Source organism: Delphinapterus leucas, chromosome 4 (genome assembly GCF_059928025.1).
Source record: "Delphinapterus leucas isolate spDelLeu-1000000601 "Yukka" chromosome 4, BTC_Dleu_Yukka2, whole genome shotgun sequence".
Taxonomy (NCBI): Eukaryota; Metazoa; Chordata; class Mammalia; order Artiodactyla; family Monodontidae; genus Delphinapterus; species Delphinapterus leucas.
In genome coordinates this window covers 104,193,823-104,217,137 of record NC_143132.1, presented here as the reverse complement: position 1 = coordinate 104,217,137, position 23,315 = coordinate 104,193,823, and the positions used below count along the sequence as shown (strand labels likewise).

General features: G+C 34.6%; 1 protein-coding gene across 3 annotated transcripts in view; it reads left to right on the top strand.

Moving 5' to 3' along the window:
• SMC4 (structural maintenance of chromosomes 4) overlaps positions 1–23,315 on the top strand; it is a 34,601-nt gene that overhangs the window by 9,247 nt on the left and 2,039 nt on the right. For all 3 annotated transcript variants that reach the window (XM_022573380.3, XM_089910951.1, XM_022573389.3), the window contains exons 6-22: positions 2,612–2,776; positions 3,050–3,177; positions 3,650–3,790; positions 4,449–4,599; positions 6,347–6,511; positions 8,029–8,262; positions 10,069–10,254; positions 11,213–11,374; positions 13,544–13,769; positions 13,856–13,935; positions 14,786–14,938; positions 16,296–16,422; positions 20,074–20,263; positions 21,421–21,565; positions 21,842–22,015; positions 22,451–22,633; positions 22,771–23,003. In XM_022573380.3, the coding sequence (XP_022429088.2) occupies positions 2,612–2,776; positions 3,050–3,177; positions 3,650–3,790; positions 4,449–4,599; positions 6,347–6,511; positions 8,029–8,262; positions 10,069–10,254; positions 11,213–11,374; positions 13,544–13,769; positions 13,856–13,935; positions 14,786–14,938; positions 16,296–16,422; positions 20,074–20,263; positions 21,421–21,565; positions 21,842–22,015; positions 22,451–22,633; positions 22,771–23,003 (2,843 nt within the window). The remainder of the gene's footprint in view (positions 1–2,611; positions 2,777–3,049; positions 3,178–3,649; positions 3,791–4,448; positions 4,600–6,346; positions 6,512–8,028; positions 8,263–10,068; positions 10,255–11,212; positions 11,375–13,543; positions 13,770–13,855; positions 13,936–14,785; positions 14,939–16,295; positions 16,423–20,073; positions 20,264–21,420; positions 21,566–21,841; positions 22,016–22,450; positions 22,634–22,770; positions 23,004–23,315) is intronic.

Here is a 23,315-nt window from a genome sequence, read left to right as displayed (position 1 = left end):
TTCTATAATTTCACATGGAATAGGTACATTTTCTGAAATATGAGTGGTCCTCTAAGCAGACTGTCTACCCACAGATTATACATGAAATGACACAAAATGGAAAAAGAACGAAGAAAACAAATAGTAGCAGGTAGTAAGGCAGAGGACATCAAGGAACAGAACCACAAGAAAGGTCCCAGGTTGTCATTGAAATACCACAACAGTCCTAATTGTCACATGACAGGTAGAAGGCTAAATGTTCTAATAACCTGTTGATTCAATAGTGCTAATCTGATAATAACTGGTTTTTTGTTTGTTTTTTGTTTTTAATGAATACCATATAATAAAACTGAATGTTATATGGGACTTGAGGTGCAACTATGTTGATTCATAAACGTCCTTGTCTTTCACTTGAAAATGTTTTTTTCTGCTGGGCAACCTTGTTAGAATGAAAAGAAATCAGAGCTGTATATCCTTCATTTTAATTGGAAAGGGAGGAACAAGTAACCAAAAACAAGCAACCACTATGCTTTATTCAAAGCTAGGCAGTCTCCTAATGGTGGTAATCCATCTCTTCAATAAGTAATTTGGCCAGGAAAAGTGTGATGCCTTTAGGAATATTTTTATCATTCTTACACCAAATCATAACTTCTGGCTATCTGAAAAGTGTATACATAAATAATACCTTATAGTGATTTGACTCGGACATGTAAGTTCTCTTGGCATGGTTTTCCATTTTTCTTAAAATAAGTGTTCAGATATTCAAATTGAATTTGGTAGAATATTAGACTATCAGGTGTCAGATATTTGGACTGTTAAACACTAATACAAAAAAGTTAAACTGACTACCTCCAGATCAGTGATTCTCAGCTGGGGGTAGTTTTGCATCCTCACCCCCAGTACATTTAGCATTGTCTGGAGATAGTTTGGGCTGTTACAGCTGGGGGAAGCCTGATGCTGCTGACATCTAGTGGGTAGAGGTCAGAGATGTTATTAAACATGCTGTGATACCCAGCATAGCTCCCCACAACAAAGAGTATTCAGCCCAAAATGTCAGTAATGTTGCTGTTGATAAACCCTGTCTAGATAACAACTGAATAAGTCTCTTGGCTTCTTCAGTGGCTGGAGTCCCCGTTGTAATCTAAAGCTTTGGACACTCTTCCAGGCTTAAATCCTGTCTGAAACTTAAAATTGTTATGAAAATATTTGGAAAAAACTGATAATTGAAAGCAGAATAAAACATTTTATATAAATAGCTACATATTTTAAACGCTAATATTTAGTTAAAACTAATTGATACATACCCACGGTTGCAGAGAAATCTAAAAAATAACAGGCTCTTAGGATAACATTTCAGTTTGTATTTTATAATCATGTCCTGTTGTCAAAGTACAGAAAAGTGATCATCTGTAAAAAATGTTTAAAATTATGCCCTTTAATGAGTAGATTTTTTTTTTTATACGGAATCTTAGTTCCCTGACCAGGGATCGAACCCATGCCCCCTGCAGTTGAAGTGTGGAACCCTAACCACTGGACCGCCAGCGAAGTCCCTAATGAGTAGATTTTAAAATGAGCTGTTTTATCTTTTCTTTTATCTTAAAATTTTTTTACCTTGTGTAATTATGTTGAGGATTTTGGTAAATATGATGCTTTGTCATTAGCAAGTTTTACCCCAGATTTTTAAGGTTCATTCACAAATACATATTGTAGATATTTAAATTGAGAAAGACTATATGCTTTTTTAATATATAATTTTAAAAAATTTCTTTCAGTCTTTGCTATCTTGCAGAAATAAAGGGGTATTTTTTTTTCTATTTGTCCCTTTTCTTCTGTTGCAATAATATAGAGTACAAGCAGGCTACTGGTGTGAAGTAAAGTAGCAGCAATTTGCCTGAGCATTGTTCAGACAAAATTTTCTTCCCCATCAAACTAAATGGCTGCCTGGCAATCAGCCTTGAAAGTTACTGATTGTGAATTTTTTTCTTCTTTTCTCTTTGTAATTAAACTGCGTAAATACAAATATATAATGTTAATCTAAAATTTTAATTATAGTTCAAAAGTTGTAATAACGATTGCAAGCAAAAGTTTTCCAATGTTGTATGTACCAGGATCTTTAGTTTCCAGTCAGTTGGATTTCTTCTATTAATATTATTACCATGAGAAATAGTAATATTTCCTTTTTCATTTAATGGTCTTGTTTTTAGAAAGTTACAGCATTAAGTTTGAGACATTCTTACGAAGCCCAGCGCTTGCTGAGGAACTCATAACACCAGGTTTATAGAGAAACCTTAATGATACTAACCATCTTGGGACAGGATTCCTACAGTTTAACCATGAAGGGTCTTTTTGAAAATTCTTTGTTTTAGAATAGGAGCTATAATTCTGTTAATAGTTGAAAGTGTTGCCACAGTGATTTAATTGTAGATTGTATGAATACTTTGCTGAATTTTGCTTAAAACTCTTAAGAGTATCAGTGGAGAGAACATTTTTACTTTTATGAAATGTCTTTAAACACTGATTTAAATCATTTAGTTGTTCATTACTGTTGGATTTGTTCATTGTTTCTAGTTCTCACTTAAGGTTGATGTTGCTAAACATATGCAATGAGTGTGAAATATTACTTTTTTTAAAGGGTGAAGTTGAACAAATTGCTATGATGAAACCAAAAGGCCAGACTGAACATGATGAGGGTATGCTTGAATATTTAGAAGATATAATTGGTTGTGGACGGCTAAATGAACCTATTAAAGTCTTGTGTCGGAGATTTGAAATATTAAATGAACACAGAGGAGAGAAGGTGAATCTTCTGTAGACTTTAGTTGTATTGTAAACCAGAATGTTTTCTGTATTAACTAATTTTACTGAGCTAGATATTCAAGTTATAGTCATAATTATTCAGGCAGAGTTTAGTGTTTTAGGTTGAATTTTATATTTTTCTTATTGGCATTTCAGAGGATCATTGTTATATTAATGTAGTTTATATGTTTTTTATCTAATGTTGGCATATTTTAAATTCAAATTGCTCAAATACACTTCATATGAACAATCTCTACACTTTTAACTTTTGTAGTTAAACAGAGTTAAGATGGTGGAAAAGGAAAAGGACGCCTTAGAAGGAGAGAAAAACATAGCCATTGAATTTCTTACCTTGGAAAATGAAATATTTAGAAAAAAGAATCATGTTTGTCAATATTACATGTAAGTACCTTAATTTATCAATTTTTGTATTAGTTTCTGGCAGTAAGTCTAAGCCCTTCTCTTTTCCCATATTAGAGAAATGTGAAGACTGAAGTTAAAAAAATTCTAAAAGTTGCTTTATGTGATGAATTCATTAAATTAGGGTTGTTTACCATAGTATTGAAGTTGACTTTTAAGTATCCTACTTTAAGTTGGGAGGTGGGTTCACAAGTATTACTATGCTTAATAGTTTTACATATACATTCGTTTGAATTCATATAATAGCAGATCTAATTTTGTTTATGTGGAGCCTATTTTTATTCCTAATTCTAGCCTTGACCCTAGGTTGGTTCCCCCTTCCCTGTCAGTAATCCTAGGTAATTGTTAATTGACTGTGGTTAAAAATACTTTAGAAACAGCTGATTTTACTAAAATAGAGAATTTTAGAAATGGTATTTTAGGATCTCTGATATCTTTTTTTTCCTCTCTCTAGTTATGATCTGCAGAAACGAATTGCTGAAATGGAGACTCAAAAGGAAAAAATTCATGAAGATACCAAAGAAATTAATGAGAAGAGCAATATACTGTCAAACGAAATGAAAGCTAAGAATAAAGATGTAAAAGATGTAGAGAAGTAATAATCTTTTGGAAAGTACTAAAAGTATTTAGATTATTTAGTTACATTTTATTGCATGTATGTGTGTGTGTCTGTATATAAACTTACTGCCAGCACATGCGTGTAATACATTTGCCAGCATATAAAATGGTCTCCTTTTGCAGACAAAAAACTTAATTGACTTACATCTAGTTGATGATTATCACAGATTTGACTGCCCAACACTGGTCTTAAAATAATGCAGGCTGCTACCCCCTAGTGGCAGAACATAATAACACAAAACATCATAGCAAACAAGCATTTAACCTGACAGGTTAGTTGTCTTAAAGTTTTCTCATTACCTTTCTCATATTAATCCTCAATGACACCAATATCCCTTACCTATGCAGTTTTCTTTTTTATTCTTTAAAATGAGTTTTGCTTATTTTTTATGGTCAAATTTTTCTATACCTAGACATCATAGTGATTATTTCCAATCCAGCTTAGAAGGACAAAATAACTCCTATAGTCACACATTTTAACAGCTCCTTCAAATATGGGTGGAGGAGAGGGTCAGCTTGAAACAGGATCCTACCTTATAAGAACTTGGATACATTTATAACCAGGCAAGGTATATAAGGTGGCTTTAAAATATCAGAATATCCAAAATAGTGACTGAATTTTCTTACTTTGCTAGGAAGCTGAACAAAATTACAAAATTTATTGAGGAGAACAAAGAAAAATTTACAAAACTAGATTTAGAAGATGTTCAAGTTAGGGAAAAATTAAAGCATGCTACAAGTAAAGCCAGAAAACTGGAAAAACAACTTCAAAAAGATAAAGAAAAGGTAAGTTATAGGGGAGAAATTCTTAAAATTTCAGGTCTGAATATCACATGTAGTTTTTATTATTTTTCATGAATGTTCTTGGCCCATACTACCTAAGAGAATGAGTTGGGATTCTGAATGTTAAGTGTTTCAGGAATTATCTCAACCTGATTTTTCCCCAAAGGGAAATCCTGTATCCATTGACTTTGAGTTTTAGAGCTTATGTTTCTGATATACATTGTTGGCAAAATATTTACCAAATCAGCAATTCTGTTTTGGTGACAATTTTCTTCTTCCTAGAGTGTATGATTTAAAGAGATGTTTTTGGCTACATATCATAGATTTTTAAAAATAGTACCTTTGTCTGCAGAAATCAAGTTAAGAGTATCAGCAGGAGTTTTCCCTTAAAAAGGAGGGAAGGGGAAGTTCATAATTTACAGCAAGTGGTGGATTAGCTAGACTGAGGTTTCAAAAAAAGAAAGATGAGGTTTAGACCAGAATGCCTAACTTGCTAGGAGCCAGACTAATAAATCAATTAATTTGGGGTGTTTCAAACTATATTCATAGTTTAATCAGATATTAATAGATGAGACACATAAAGCCTCTCCCCTCAAAAAAGTTTTGTACCGGGCTTCCCTGGTGGCGCAGTGGTTGAGAATCCGCCTGCCAGTGCAGGAGACACGGGTTCGAGCCCTGGTCCAGGAAGATCCCACATGCCGTGGAACAACTAAGCCCGTGTGCCATAGCTACTGAGCCTGTGCTCTAGAGCCCGTGAGCCACAACTACTGAGCCCACGTGCTGCAACTACTGAAGCCCACGCGCCTAGAGCCCAGCTTTGCAACAAGAGAAGCCACTGCAATGAGAAGCCCGCGCACCACAACAAAGAGTAGCCCCCCGATCGCCACAACTAGAGAAAGCCCACGTGCAGCAACGAAGACCCAACGCAGCCAAAAATAAAATAAATTTATTAAAAAAAAAAAAAGTTTTGTACCATATAATTACATGGTAATTATAAGACAGGCTCTGCTTCAACTTGTAAGCATTTTCTGAATGCATTTGTTCACAAAATGCTTTATGCTCAGTACAGTAACACATCTATGTGAATCAGTGTTTGAGGGACACCATTTTGGGAAATGTTTAATTTCTCTGGTAATAGATAATCAGAATAAACAAAATAACATGGATTTGATAGAAACCCCTGAATTGGGCAGATTAAGCCAAATGTAACTGTAGTAGAGATAATTAGCCTTTAGGAATCAACTGTGGAAAAGTGATAACTACTGGAAGGTATTAATGGAATAAAATACTAGTCCTATGTGGTGACTCTGGAAGGGTAAAGTTAGGAAAGATCTTGAGATTTGAGGGAAACTAGGGGTGTATGGGTAATTTGTGGTAAGTTGTAATGTACTTTGAAGGGTACTTTAGGGAATTCCATGTACTCAGACCATATTCACAGGTGAAGAAGGATAATTACAGCCTAAAGTTGGAGCAGAAGGAAGATCTACTGCTCAGCGAGGAAGAGTTGTCCTCCATAAGGAATCAGGAATTCGTAGAATTAGTTTTACCATTAGACTGAGAGAACATAGAAATTGCAGCAGACGATTAAGGAAGTACTTGCTAGAACTAGCTGCTTTAAACTTAATTACAGTGAAAACCGCAAAGATCTGGAAGATCCTGAGAAATGCTTTTAGATAAGCCAAATATTGATGGTGTTGGATAGCCTAAAGGTACATGCTTCTAGTAACTTTAATTTGTTTTATAATCTTAGGTTGAAGAATTTAAAAGTATACCTGCCAAGAGTGAGAATATCATAACTGAGACAACAACTAGAAATAATGCCCTTGAGAAAGAAAAAGAAAAAGAAGAAAAAAAATTAAAGGAAGTTATGGATAGCCTTAAACAGGAAACACAAGGGCTTCAGAAAGAAAAAGAAGTAAGATTTCTTTATCAGTTGGCATATATTTTGCTGGCTTTTTTTTTGTTAATCTTGAAGATTGTTTTTATAGTAATATTAAAAAATGAACTGTTAGAAGAAAAAGTTTGGACTTTTAATATCTACCATTCCTAAAGATGGTTAGCCTAGACTCTTTCCCTTTTTTGTTGTTTGCTTTCTCATTTTAAAAAAAAGTTAACGAGAACTTATAGTGGTAGAAGAAAATACTCATCAAATACTTTATGTGCAGTTCTTCGTTACACATTGACTTAATCATCAAATTTTCTTTTTCATCTTCTCTTAAATTATTTTCTTGGTAATGTATTCGTTACTACATATAAATGCTTGGGACCACACTAACCATAGATGACATCTCCTTTCTTTGCTTCTGTAGCTCTTCTGTAATAGTTTTAACCATGGCTCATGTGTCAGTTCTTGGCTCAAATCCTAGGTCAATCCCTTATTATCTCTGAACTCAGGTTATGTCTCCAAGTTATCTTCCTCAAAATGAGGAAGAAAATATTACCCATCTTGTGAATCTTTGTGAAAATAAAACGTGTGTTTACTTACATAAAGTGCCTAGAAAGTAAGGAATTAATAAATATTAGCTACTACATTATGTTAGCACTTCCCTAAAGCAAGAGTGTGAGATTGTCTCATTGATATGTCTTGTCTCCCCAGCAAGAGTATAAGCACAGAGTTTAGCTATCTTTGTTTATATTCACCACAGCCTTTTAGACAACACTGAGCATGTTAAATAGATATTTAATAGATGACAGTAATTGAGTTGAATTGACTTAACGTTACTTAAGTCAGTTACATAAGACCTTTGTTAATTATACCTCCATGAAGTGTTTTGGAGTTTCTTTACGGACTAAATTGATTCTGTTTTGAAATATGGGCATGTTCTAATATCATACTATATTACTGGGCCAATGCTTTGTATGTGAAATAAAAGGGTTAGGCTTTTGTAAGGGCTTTTCTTATTCCATTATTCTAATAAGTAGGTCCTTTCTACACAGTCAACTACAGTAGTCCAAAATTTCTACTCACTCATCAAATTATGACTTGTGTTGGGGATTACCTCACCTTACCTCAAAACTTAAAAAGATTTCCAACATAAATATACTTGAGGAAACTTTCTGCTGAGTAGTCCTTACACCTTACCATTTTAGGTAAGGTAATGTGGAAAGACCATGGAATCTAGATTTCAGATCCACATTTTTGTTCTCTTTCAACCACTCCTTCTTTGTCATTTTAATCTCTAAATTGAGATATTAGATATTAGTATGATATCTACCTTGTTAAGCTCTTGTGAAATCAGTTGGGAAAAGACTATACCATGAACATTCACAACTAGGCAAAAACTGTTAGTCCATTCCACTTGTGAGATTTATTTCTGTATATTGTGCTTGTAGAATCTATTAAGTTAAATTCAAAATGTATGGTTTCCATTTCAGTTTAGGTTTGAAAACACGTATATTTCGGATTTAATGGGGTCTATCATATTTTAACAGAGTCGAGAGAAAGAACTTATGGATTTCAGCAAATCAGTAAATGAAGCACGTTCAAAGATGGATGTAGCCCAATCAGAACTTGATATCTATCTCAGTCGTCATAATACCGCAGTGTCTCAATTAAGTAAGGCCAATGAAGCTCTAATGGCAGCTTCTGAGACTCTCAAAGAAAGGAAAGCTGCAATTGGAGATATACAGGCAAAACTCCCTCAAGTTGAACATGAACTAAAGGAGGTAAATCTTCTTCTGTATTTCATGTGAACATTGTTTATGAACCCTAGTTTTATTTATTTTTATATTTACATATATTTTTTTAAATCTCAACACCTTTTTTTTTTTCTTTTTGGCTGCACTGAGTCTTTGTTGCTGCGCACAGGCCTTCTCTAGTTGCTGCGAGTGGGGGCTCCTCTACGTTGCGGTGCACGGGCTTCTCATTGCAGTGGCTTCTCTTGTTGCGGAGCACAGACTCTAGGCGTGTGGGCTTCAGTAGTTGTGGTGCACGGGCTTAGTTGCTCCGTGGCATGTGGGATCTTCCCTGACCAGGGCTCGAACCCGTGTCCCCTGCATTAGCAGGCGGATTCTTAACCACTGCGCCACCAGGGAAGTCCTGATCTCAACATCTTAAGTGACTGGTACATAGATATTTTTCTTGTTATTGTTTAGTGTAATCTTTCCGAAAATAATGGGGTTAATATTTCAGTATTCTATCTGATACGAATCAAGACTATCAAGAAGCTGCGTTCTCCCTTCAAGTGTCAAACAGCAAATAATATCACTGCCGCCACCATTATTTCCCATTATAAAAATTTAAACAGAAGAAAGTTTTTTGTTTCCCTAAATCTAAGTGTAGACAACTTCGGCAATGGTAAAGGAAAATCACAAATAAGTGTAAGTGTGTGTGTGAACAGATATGCAAGTCAACTATCTTAGTGTATTTTTTTCTGTTTTTGAATTTATGAATGTAGTTTTCTTTGTTGGGACTGCAAGTTGTTAAACTAATCAAGACATCTGGCTTATTAGCTCATCCACGTCCTCTGCTATCCTTGAGTGAATTAGACATCTAAGGAATTTCATAACTTTAATCTCAAAAGCATCATTAGGCAAGATGGCAATAGAAAATGCTGCTTGGAGAGAAATTACACTGAAAATGAAGTCTTTTTCATTTTAGTAAATGCACACCGCTTGGTCATCAGAGAACTTAATGGCCGTATAGAATTTAAATGTAAACTTAAGTTATATTCAGTGACTACTTCTATCTTCCTCATGATTCAGTTTATTTTTGGATAAATTACATCTGTAACTTGAGCTTTTATCAATACTTTAAACCAGTTTGACTGGTAATAGAGGTAATAATTTAAAGCCAGGAAGTGAAGGAGAATGTCAGAAAAATGGCTGCACTAACTTGGAGATTGAGAAACTGAGAATTAGGCTTTTTGTGTGCATGTGTGTGGTTCCTCTTCTTCGCAGCCTGACATTTTTGTTTAGCAGTAGTAGTGTTCACTCATCATGCTCTCCTTCATTTCAGAGCTATGCTTTTTTTGTTCTTTGTTTTCCTTTATTTAATTAGATATAATAATATATGCTATATAATACTATATAATAAATCTCCTTTTATTTAAAAAGCAAGGCACAGTGTAATCATAGTCCTGCCCGGTCACCCATAACTAGAGTCCTGTATTGAGGTCTGTTTTTGATTAGTGTAAGAATATAAGAATTAGGACACATTTATGCCTAACTGTGTGGTGCCAAATTGGGATTTCCACAACCCTAACTCCTCTAGCTCTAGCAGTCAGTGCACTGCTCCTAGGTCTATATTGTGTTTATATTCCTTATTATTGACCCAAATAATTTATGCCCCCTTTAAAACAGAAAACCCATCCATATTTTTCAAAATCAAACCAACGGTTGCAATGTGACAGCTTAGTCCTTGTTCAAGTGTTGATTATTGGCCTTTCCTTCTTTTTTTAGGTATTACAACTAATTCTATACTGTGATAGGGTGTAACCTTCTGGGATTCATTTTCTTTATTTTCACCTTTAGAAAGAAAAACAACTTCAAAAACTTACACAAGAAGAAATAAATTTCAAAAGTTTGGTTCGTGATCTTTTCCAAAAAGTTGAAGAAGCGAAGAGTTCCTTAGCAATGAATCGAAGTAGGGGGAAAGTCCTTGATGCAATAATTCAAGAAAAAAAATCTGGCAGAATTCCAGGAATATATGGAAGATTGGTAAAGTAAATTTATTTGTAAATGACTATACATTTTTCTCAGATGTTATAATTTTCTTACCTTGACTTAAAGAACTGTATATTAAGTGTCTCTGTACATAAAATAACATTTACTTTTGTTTCTTTTAAAGGACATTCATTTTTAAACATTTTGCTCTTACACTCAGGCATGATAAAATTCTTTGTGGTATGTATTTGTTCATGTTACAGATAGTTTTGGGTTTTTTTTTTAATTTTGTATAATTATAGTCATTTTAAGAAAGTGATCCAACTCTAGTGATAAACTTAACAAACTCCTTTTTTCTTTTTTTAAAAAAATAAGAACTTGATAAATTATATTCTGGGTTTTATACCATTATACTAAAGGTTGTGGCTAGAGTTTAGGAAAATCAACAAGGGATGATGTCAAAACCCAAGGCTAGGGATAGTGGGTACCTGAAGCCTGAGCTCCTGAGCCTGAAGAAGGAAGGGAGCTGTGGCCAGCTAGAAGGTGGCTGGAAGGAAATGGGGATAGCTTATTTATTAATAGACTGAGAAGCAGATTTACATAATCTTAAATGGCCTTCAATAATTCAGAGTTTTATTATTCTATAAGTTATTTTGCTTATAATACTTTTAGGTTTCAAATCTTCACACTATACATTTTTATTTACATGCAGTGAAAACAGTTCTCTCATTTTGTGCTCATTAAAAATTCAAACTCTGTATATCCATAAGTTTTTTTTTAAGGTAGATTAAAAATTCTAGTAGTGATTGCCTTTGCAGAAGAGAAAGGTTGAATGTGAGGAACACTTAAATTTTTCACTGTGTACCCTTTTTGTACTGTTTAAAGCCATACGTAGGTATAGTTCAGTTAAACACAACTTGAAAAATCTATATGAATTACTAATAAAATGATCCTGTGCCTAATTCCTTGCTGATTGTGCATTGATTTTTTCCCCCCTCTTCTCAATTATTAGGGGGACTTAGGAGCAATTGATGAAAAATATGATATTGCTATTTCATCCTGTTGTCATGCATTAGACTACATTGTTGTTGATTCTATCGATACGGCCCAAGAATGTGTAAACTTCCTTAAAAGACAAAATATTGGAGTTGCAACCTTTATAGGTTTGGATAAGGTGGGTATTCATAATCTACCTGTAATTTACTTTTTAAGTGCCAAGTGTTTTTTGATTTTGAATCCTGGCTTTTTTTTCATAGTTATTTAAGTGAACACCTGATAGGTTTTGAGGATTATATTAGGCTCTGGGGTTACATGGTTGTGAAAAAAAATCCTCTACTGCCTCCCCTAAAGGAATATACATTCCAATGTTACAGTGATTGGTAGTTTGCATTTCTAACTTCCATCGTCAATAACTACTTTAAAAAAAAGAAAAAAGAAAAAGGAACACTTACTGAGATACAATTCACAACCATAAAATTCATTATTTTAAAATACGTAGTTCAGCAGGTTTTAGTACATTCACATGGTCTGGATTGTTAGTCATGACCACTGTCTAATTCCACAATATTTTCATCACCCCAAAAGAGGAACCCCATACACATTAGGAGTCACTACCCCTGTTCTCCCACCCCTCCATCCCCCTGCAACCTTTAATCTACTTTTTGTCTCTAGATTTACATATTATGGACATTTTGTATAAATGAAATCATATAATATGTAGCCTTTTGTGTATGGCTTCTTTAACTTACTTTTCAAAGGTCATCCATGTTGAGACTTCCCTGGCGGTCCAGTGGTTAAGACTCCACACTTCCACTGTGGGGGGCGTGTTCAGTCCCTGGTCAGGGAACTAAGATCCTGCACGCCGCATGGTGTGGCAAAAAATAAATAAATAAATAAGTTTCCTCTCTTCTCTTTGCAGGGGGTGGGGCTAATACATGTGTATCAGCACTTCATTCCTTTTTACTGCCAAATGATATTCCATTATATGATGTAGCACAGTTTGTTTATTCATCAATTGATGGACATTTGGGTTGTTTCCATGTTTTGGGTATTATGGTTAATGCTGCCATGAACATTCCTGTACACAGGTTTTTGTACGACATCTTTTCATGTGCTTATTTATTGGCCATATGTTTATCTTTGGAGAAAAATCTGTTCACATTCTTTGCCCATTTGTTAATTGGTTTGTCTTACTGTTGAGTTGTAAGAATTCTTTATATATTCTGGATACAAGTCTCTTGTCAGGTATGTAATTTGCAAATGTTTTCTCCCATTCTGTGGGCTCTCTTTTCACATTCTTGATGATGTCCTCTGAAGCAAAAAATTTAGATAGAAGTCCAGTTTATTTTTAGTTCCTTGTATTTTGGGTGTCATATCTAAGAAACTACTGTGTAATCCAATGGCAGGGTGATTTACCTCTGTTTTCTAAGACTTTTACAGCTTTAGGTTCTAAATTTAGTTTTTTAATCCATATTAAGTTAATTTTATAATACAGTGTAAAGTAGGGGTCCAACTCTACTCTTTTGGATATCGGGTTGTTCCAGCACCATTTGTATTCTTTCCCTGTTGAATTTTCTTGGCACCCTTATCAAAAATCAACTGATCATAAATGTAAGGGTTTATTTCTGGACTCTTCATTTATCTGTGTCTGTCCTTACACTGATATCACACTGTCTTGATTACTATAGCTTTGTAGTAAGCTTTAAAATCAGGAGTCCTTTCATTTTGTTCTTTAATATCAGGAGTGTCCTAGGGTTTTTGTTTTGTTTTTAGTATATTGTAAATGGAATTTTCTTAATCTCATTTTCAGATTATTCATTGCTAGTGTATAGAAATACAATTAATTTCTGCATATTGATCTTGTATTCTGCAACTTTGCTGAATTCATGTTAGTTCTAATAGTTTTTTAATGTATGGATTCCTTGGGATTTTAATACGTATAAGATCATGTCATCTGTGAATAGAGATAGTTTTACAATAACTTCTTTTTTAAAATAACAGTAAAGTAGGGCTTCCCTGGTGGCGCAGTGGTTGAGAGTCCGCCTGCCGATGCAGGGGACACGGGTTCGTGCCCCGGTCCGGGAAGATCCCACATGCCGCAGAGCGGCTGGGCCCGTGAGCCATGGCCGCTGAGCCTGCGCGTCCGGAGCCTGTGCTCCGCAAAGGGAGAGGCCACAACAGTGAGAGGCCCGCGTACGGCAAAAAAACAGTAAAGTAATACTCAATTATGTAGATACTCAGAACTTTGTATACATGTCCTTATGTTTAATACATGTGTATTCTATAAATTATACCTAACAGAAATGATCTTTATATATATATTATTTTTCTTTTTTATGTTTAGATGGCAGTGTGGGCAAAGAAAATGACCAAAATTCAAACTCCTGAAAATACTCCTCGATTATTTGATTTAGTAAAAGTAAAAGATGAGGAAATTCGCCAAGCTTTTTACTTTGCCTTACGGGATACCTTAGTAGCTGACAACTTAGATCAAGCCACAAGAGTAGCATATCAGAAAGATAGAAGATGGAGAGTGGTAACATTACAGGGGCAAATCATAGAACAGTCAGGTAATGTTTTTTTTTCTCTGCCATTGAGTTTATTTAATCTTGTTGGGGGAGACATCTAAGTCTGACTTCTCTCCTCTGTTCTCCAGGTACAATGACTGGTGGTGGAAGCAAAGTAATGAAAGGAAGGATGGGTTCATCAGTTGTTGTTGAAATCTCAGAAGAAGAGGTCAGCATGTACAAAATTATGGTCAAGACATTTTTGTTAAAGCAGCTTTACTGATAAGTAACATACTGTAAAATTCTGCTATTTTAAATGTACTGTAATCAAATTTTCAATTAACAGATTGAATTTTCTCTAAATGACTAGTATATAAGCTGTGGGATTTTATATGAAACTTGTTAAAGTTCTAAAAGTATGTTAATTTAAAAATATATGCTCGACATATATATCTTTCTCTGTTATGACATTTGGATCATATCATAATTTATTTAACCATTTACTTACTGTTTGACATTTAATTTGTTTCTTCACATAGTTACTGATGTATTATATAATTAGCTTTTCTATTTTGACATAATTCTTTAAGTTGTAAATATAGCAAAGACTTCTGATACATGTTTCCAAATTTTATATGTCCAGAAGTATAAGAGGAATGTCAAAATGCTCAGGAAATACTGCTCTGTTCCATTATCACCCTCGGAACACTATACTTTTTTCTTCCTTAAAAATATGTACTTAGATGTCCTGGATACCTAACTTTTTCTGAAGAGTTGTGGCTTGATTTTTTTTCATATTTTGAAATAGTTTATATTTTTCCACTTAAATATTTGTGTAGTATACCTTCATTGTAATAGTAGTTGACTATACAACACTTAAAATTGTCTTTTCATCTGATTCTATGATGCAGAAATTAGTTGACCATCTCCTAAGCTTTAGGTTTTGGAATTGGACCTGGGTTGTTTGCTTTGTTTCTAGTCTTTAAGATCAGAAATTTGGGTTTTCTTCATTCATAAATTGCTGTTAATCTGAAATGACTCTTGGAATAAACTTATTTCACTGGTATTCTTCTTTATAGGTAAATAAAATGGAATCACAGTTGCAGAGAGACTCTCAAAAAGCAGTGCAAATTCAGGAACAGAAAGTACAACTGGAAGAAGCAGTAGTTAAGTTAAGGCATAGTGAACGAGAAATGAGGAATACACTAGAAAAGTTTACTGCAAGCATCCAGGTACTTTTTTAATCAATATTAGCTGAAACTATTGGAATTCAACAGCAATTTGGCAGAAGCATTTTGCTGTTTGCTTATAATTTTAAAATATAAGGGGGGAGGAGGAGGCTGGGTCTCTAGGTGTAAGGCGCATCTGTTGATTTTGTTTCCCCGAGTACTAATGGATAAACGCCCTGTCACAGTGTTTGCTCCAGCCACAGCTATTTCTGGCTTCCATTTGTACTCCATAGAAATGTGTCTTCCCTTAGCAACTATGTGACCCTTTATTTCATTCTCTTCTCAAAGTGAAATGTTTTCTTAATTATGAAAAAGCAATACATGCCCAGTCTCTTTTAAAAAACAAAATCAGAAAACAGTTTTTAGGAAATACTCAAAAGATTATCACCTTAAATTTTTATGTATGTCTTTCAACTTTTAGTGTGTCTAGTTTGCATGTATGTGTTTATGTATATGGTAGATATTGATATACATATTAAATTTGCATATGAATTTTTAATGAGTCTTATTAACTTTTCTTCACTTATTAATTATGATTTTCTTTCCAAGCCAATGTACATTTATTTTGTGTGCAATTGTATTGGCATATTTTGTTCGTATCACGATTTGATAAATATTTTTCTGTGTTGACTATGTACACTGCTGTGTTTTAAATATCCTTCTTAGGCACACCTTAATACACTCATCCAATTATTTCCTTAGGTTAGAGGTCTAAAACTATAATTATTACCCAGTATGTGTGTACAGTGTTGTTTTTGGGTTTTTTGGGGGGGGTTTTCTGTGGTACGCGGGCCTCTCACTGCTGTGGCCTCTCCCGTTGCGGAACACAGGCTCCGGACGCGCAGGCTCAGCGGCCATGGCTCACGGGCCCCGCCGCTTTGCGGCATGTGGGATCTTCCCGGACCGGGGCACGACCCCGTGTCCCCTGCATCAGCAGGCGGACTCTCAACCACTGCACCACCAGGGAAGCCCTGTACAGTGTTTTAAGCGTTTGTTGCATAATGCCAAATTGTTCTCGAAAAGACGGTTCTAATTCATTTACTAATAGTAGCATATGCAAATAATTTTTCCAAGTCTTTGAACACTAGGTACTCTTCAGTTTGTTGTAAGTTTGCTAATCTGATGTAAATACTAAAAAATAGCATTTTAACTTATCTTCATAATGAGTGTATACATTTCATGCGTTTTGTTGGCCATTTTCGATTTCTATATTAATTGTTCGTGTTTTCTGCCCTTTCTTGTTTTTGTCTTTCTCTTAAAGATTTTAAGTACCTTTTTTTTTTTTAGAATGTTTAAAGCAAATGTTATTGTTAATAAGTTTAAAATACTAACAGCTTTGAATGTTAAAACATTTCTGTAGCGTTTATCAGAGCAAGAAGAATATTTGAATGTCCAAGTTAAGGAACTTGAAGCTAATGTACTTGCTACAGCCCCCGACCAAAAAAAGCAGAAATTGCTAGAAGAAAATGTTACTGCTTTCAAGACAGGTATGTTTAAGGATATACACTTTTTTTTCCCCCTGTGTGGTCAAAAACAGGTTTGTAATATTTGGAATGTTTAAGATAGCAGTTTGTAGAATAAAAAGTAGCAGATTTCATATATTATAGACAAGTGACCACTCTGTTTTATGATTTTTGTTTTTATTTCTCAGAAGGTTATAAAGTACTATTAAGTACTTCATTTGACAGATAAGAAAACTGAGGCACAGAATGGTTTATACAATTTGCCCAAGGTCGCATAGCATATGGTGGTGGTATAGGAATTCAGGAACAAGGCAGTCTGATTCTGATACCCATGCTTTTAATTTTATATTTTGTATACTTTGGCCCAGTCTTCCTAAGGACCCTTCAAGATAATAGTTATTTTATTTGTTTGAGAGCTTAGAGAAAACACATTTTTCCTTCCAGAACTTTTTCTTCTTGTATATAAACATATAAGTGTTCTTCCAAAAGCTTTCAGCAAGAAAGGGAATTAGTTCATAGGCTCATAGTCAGAATTGACTTTGACATTAAAATCCTCTGATCATGCACTTGAGCAGCCCTGCTTCTATTTCCATGTTGGCTTCAATTAAACATAGGTAGATGTGCATCTTATTGCACAAGGAGGTAATGGTGAGTTACACAGTATCTTAGGGACACCAACAAACACAGTGAGCCTTCATCATGTCTTCAAGAAAGACCCTTGTTACAGTCTGGTTCATGAGCAAAGGAAGGCAAATACTGATTGTTCATCTGAAAGAACTAGATGGACTGGAATTGGAGCAATTATCCAAATGTTCAAAAAATGAGGTTGAGTTTTCTTCCCAAAGAAAAAGAGGTAAAAAGATTGTAAGCAGATAGATGTCCACTGGGCATATTGAATATTAATATATAGCTGTATTAATTTTTGTGGTCATATTTATCTACATTTTTAATATTGAGGCATTCACTCAGATAGCATCTGCTACTGGCCAAGCTTTGTTTTAGGTGCTGTTGATCAAGCAGTGAACAAAATAAAGTCCCTCTTTTCAAGGAACTCACACTTAAAAGATGGGGAAGATAATAAATACATTGCATACTGTATCAGGTGGTGCTAGGTGATAAAAGTAAAACCAGGAAAACAGGATGGGATGGGGATTCAGATAGACACAGTGGTTAGACAGGCCACTGCCAGAGATACTTGAGCAGAGACCCAGTGGAAGTATGAGTGGACATGTGGATATTTGGGAGAAGAACATTTCAGGAAGAATGTAGAGGAGTAAGTAGAGGCCCTGGGGCAGGAAGGACTATGCCAGAAGTTTCTAGGAACACTAGGAAGCCAGAGTGGCTAGAGTTAAACGATGGAAGAATCCAGATAATGTAGAGCCTTTTAAGCCCTGCCTCCATGTGAAATTAAAAGCCGTTGGAAAGTCATATACAAGGAAGTGATATAATCTGACAGGACTCTTTTTTTCTTGCATTTATTTTGGGTATATATTTTGTCCTTGGAGACACAGGGACTTCACCCTACCCCTCCTTCCCCAGAATACCTACAATATTTGTTGTGTTTGCTTTGATGGAACCTAATGGTCAATTAAAACAAAAAATGTGTATCTTTGTCATTTATAGCAGCACTTTCACAGACTACAGGAATCTGTATGCTTGTTTGAAAGGAAATCCTTGACTTTTTTAGGAGCCCCATATATATTTCCTCTCATGGAAACGCTGGCTATTATTAGTAGACTCTGTTAATATCTAATATGGAAGCCCATTTCTGCAAGCATATCTTTAAGATTATATATTTTATTTTACATTAATTTATATTTTTTAAATCTCTGGCTGTTGTGTAGAGAATAGAGTAAGGGGAGCAAGGTGGTATAAAATAGTGACTTCAAAATTATAGACTATCTGATGTTAGTTTTCCCCTCCTACTTCTAATAGACATGCTACTGTAGATAGGGAAAAGAATTTTTAATGCATGTTAGGTACTTGAAAATAAGGAAGATGTTCTGAAGGGTGGAACCCTTCCCAGTTGCATACCTGGCCCATCCCCCAGTATAAGTCATGATGCCAGACCCCACAGCAGCTGGTACTCTACCCCACAAGGGAGCTAAGCATACAGACAGCCTAATGGAACTTAAACTACAGAGAACATCACCACTTTGAGCAAAAGAATTCCTTCAATAAATACATTATTTTAGTATCCTAAGGGGATTCAGAAGACAAAAAAAGGGCAGGGTTTTGTTTTGCTTTGTTTTTTTAAAAAGCCAAGTGGTGATCTCAGAAATATAAAGAATAGAGGTTGGAGTTAAACTCACTAGATGAGTTTGAAAGATCAGACTAAAGAATTCTCTGATAATGTAGGACAAAAAGATGAATACTAAGTTGTGAGATTTGGAGAATATTGAAATTCCAATCTACCTAACAGGAGAGAAGAGACAATCTAGAGGAACAACAGTTAAGTCTTTATCTAATCTTTTCCTCTTAGCACATCCTACCTCCTTTCCCCTATGCTAAATGTATTGATACACTCCTCCCATAGGAGCTTTATGGGAGTCTCCTTCCATAAGTTGGCTCTGTTTCTGCTTGCTTTTCTAGACATAGATATTGAAAGCTTGAACTCCTTACCTTTTTGCCACCTTTCATCCTTCCTATATTGTATAGTGATTAGGATTCAAATATGGAGAACAGAATCCACTCTGGTTAGTACAGATATGATTTGGGGTGTGGGTGTGTGTTTAACAGAGTAAAAGATTATTTACAGAATCACTGTGATGGCTTAAGAAATTCTAGGTTGAACATGAAGAATAATTTCCAGAGCTACTCTGTAGAACCATGAAAGGAACTATACTGCCTCTTCTACAACTGGAAAGTCATCTCTCAAATGGGGAAGATGAGGGACTTCCCTGGTGGTCCAGTGGCTAAGACTCCACGCCCCCAGTGCAGGGGGCCTGGGTTCGATCCCTGATCAGGGAACTAGATCTCACATGCCGCAACTAAGAGTTCGCATACCGTAACTAAAGACCTGGCACAGCCAAATAAATAAATAAATACCAAATTGGGAAGATGACACTACAACTGCCAACAACAGAAGCACATTGTACCTACTATAATCTACACTGTCAAAGTTAATGCCAATGCCTGTCAATATTCACAAAGCTTTTGACAGGACACCAGAGCCTCTAACACCACCAAGAAAATTCAGACTTTTCCATGACTGCCAGCAGAAACATGCTCAACTCATCAGGTTTGCTATCCAAATTGTGTGAATTTTTTTTGATTGAATAAAACAACCACAATTTTCTTCACCCCGGGCAGTAGTCAGGCACATAGTCTATCTAAGGGTAAAAATCATTATGAGACCAATAGTCAAGAAAGTACCCTAAAAACTTTTGAAAAGAGCTTCAGGGCATGAAGCCAGTAAGAGAGAAGTGGGTTATGTTCACAGCTGAGCCAGAGAATTTAACCATGTGTTGTTATATAACACCATTTGTTTTGACTTGGGCATTCTGGTTTTGTGTTTTGGGGTTTGTTTTTTTTTGAGGTACTTTTCCTTAAATGTCTAAAATTTCTTGGGCATGCATCAGGTTAAGTCATATTGACTGAAGAGATTTACATCTAACAAGTGATGCTCATTAGCGTAGAAACACAAATTAATTTCACTTTTTTTTTTTTTCCCAGAGTATAACAATGTGGCTGAGAGAGCTGGTAAAGTGGAAGCTGAGGTTAAAAGGTTACACAATATTATCGTAGAAATTAATAACCATAAACTCAAGGCCCAACAAGATAAACTTGATAAAATAAACAAACAATTAGATGAATGTGCTTCTGCTATTACTAAAGCCCAAGTAGCAATCAAGACTGCTGACAGGTAGAGTATGCATACTACCCTGTCTTCCTCTTCCCTACATCCCATTAATATTTAAACTTAATGTCCATTAAATGTTTCTGTTACTGTTACTTATTAAGCCCTTCTGACATGTTGTTACCTAATAGGAGTTTTGGTGGGCACCTATAATAAACATCATATGACTAGTTTTTAAAAACATAAACGGGTATGCTTTGGCAAAATGTGGTTATATAATTCCCAAGTTTGTGAGGACATAGAAGTCAGAGTTTCATTTCTCTGGCTTAAAGGGAGTAGAGGGTGATTCACTGAAATAGATCTAGGTTTTAGGAGAATAAGAAGGTTGAGATTTCTTAGCAAAATTGTTTTAATAACTTAAATTTTTAATTAACTAGATTAATTTAATTAACTAGATTCCATTGTCCCAAAAAGTTTTTAATACGTTCATAACATAGATCTTGTTTTTAAATTAATTTTCAGAGTATTAAAGTATTTCTAAAATAATTAAAGCTAATAAATATGTATAAAAATGTTGAAATGTAAACAGCTGTTTCTTTTGTCTTAAAATTATAACATGAGTCACATTTGATTATCTGGTTATTCCGCTATTACAATGTCTTTTGTTCAAAGATAAGGTGCTAATAAGCCATATGTTTTGCCTAAACACAATTATCAGTCAAAATAGAAGTAACTTCATTAAGGGAAAAAGTAGTCTCTGTGTGTGTGTGTGTGTGTGTGTGTGTGTGTTGTCATGTGTCCAGTTTCCTCCCCGCTCCACCCTGCCAAAAACACTTGTTTGCCCTGATTTGAACCAGGGCGTATTTATTTACTTGATGGTATAGCTTCATGGGTGTAAAGATTTAAGAATCTCCAATCTGACAAGAAAATGACAAGAATATAATAATCCAATGGACAATTGTGCTTCATAGTCTAAGTCTAAAAGCTTATATAAGGAAGTTTTATTAATTTATACTGAGAGTTTAATAAAATATACAATATCCCACAAGTGTATGTATAAACATAAAAAACCAATTCAAGGATTTTAGTAAATCATAAATTTTAAAATCTATGATGAAAAAAATGTTACATTGATGTCATGAAAAGTTCTTTGGTAGGTTTTCAGAAGCAGAATAACAAATCACACATTACCACATTTTTAATATATGATTTTGCTTGTTTAGAAATCTTAAAAAAGCACAAGACTCTGTCTTTCGCACAGAGAAAGAAATAAAAGATACTGAGAAAGAAGTAGATGACTTAACAGCAGAGCTAAAAAGTCTTGAAGACAAAGCAGCAGAGGTCGTAAAGAATGCAAATGCTGCAGAGGTAAGACATGGAGAGGGGAGAGGATGGTATTTCAAGCAATTAAGATTTATAGATGTCAATACCTTGCCTAGTAAGCACTCAATAAGTTAAACTTATATTAACTTTCATCTGTACAGTAAAAATGAGTACTGTATTGTAACTTTTCTGTAAATAAAAATTTTCATTTAAAGTGGAAGGGGCGTGGGGAGAGATTGCTTGCTTTTTCATCTTTGTAATGTGAAAATCCCTGTTCTGTTTGAGAAGATCATATCTGTAGCATTTCTTCTTGGTTTTTAGGAGTCCTTACCAGAGATCCAGAAAGAACATCGTAACCTACTTAAAGAACTAAAAGTAATTCAGGAAAATGAACATGCTCTTCAAAAAGATGCACTTAGTATTAAGTTGAAACTTGAACAAGTAGATGGTCATATTGGTGAACATAATTCTAAAATAAAATACTGGCAAAAAGAGGTGAGAATTGTTATGGATAGTTAAATGTAACTTTAAGATATCCTTTGTGAAAAAAGGTTAGGGTTTATGTTTTTGTGTTTTTGAGGTATGTTGTGATTCTTAATTTCATGGTGTATAATCACTTCTCAGGTTTATAGGGGCAAAATGAACAGTATATAGGAGTTATTATATACAGAAAAATATGCATAATGGTCAGAATTAGTCAACATTTTCACCCCAGGGCTGATAACGGAGATTTAACAAATGGCTACATGAACACCTGGAACACTACAACTATTTTTCTTGAAGTCCTTTGAAACATAGTTGATACACAAATTAGTTACCACTCCTTAGTATATGTTGTTTTGATAGGCAGTTTGTCATATTAATTTGTGAGGTTTAACAATGAATTATAATACTATGCCTTTTCTAACACTGATCTAACTTAACTTTTAGATTTCAAAAATATCATTGCATCCCATAGAAGATAATCCTGTTGAAGAGATTCCACTTCTAAGCCCAGAAGATCTTGAAGCAATCAAGAACCCAGATTCCATAACAAATCAAATTGCACTCTTGGAAGCCCAGTGTCATGAAATGAAACCAAACCTTGGTGCCATTGCAGAGTATAAAAAGAAGGTACAAATAAACTGTATAATAGTCAGGAAGTCTCTACACCTTAGCCTAAATTGTGGCCTTTATTTTATATAATTAGCAGTGTTATTTCTCATCTCAAATGTATAACTGAATTGATGTTTTTCTCATTCTTTTCATAGGAAGAATTATATTTACAGCGGGTAGCAGAATTGGACAAAATTACTTATGAAAGGGATAATTTTAGACAGGCATATGAAGATCTTCGGAAACAAAGGCTTAATGAATTCATGGCAGGTTTTTATATAATAACAAATAAATTAAAGGAAAATTACCAAATGCTTACTTTGGGAGGTGATGCTGAGCTGGAGCTTGTAGACAGCTTGGATCCTTTCTCTGAAGGAATCATGTTCAGGTTTGTAATTATGCTGTATACTGAGTTTCGGATTCTTCTGTTATCTCTCTCTACATATTCTCCAAACTCAGTATTTTTTTTAGGGGTGGGATGTGAAGGTTAGATGTACAACTTGTTTTATTTCATAAATACTAGTTTGCCTAGATATTAGTTTACAGCATAAATTCTAGGCAAACAGTAAATACTTGATTTTACAAAATATTTGTCTGATTTTCGAGGCATTTCAATCTAACATGTATTTTAAAATTGCAAAGCAAAAAGTGCTTTGGAAACAGAGGGAAAATACCAAGAATTACTTATTAGCTTGCTGTT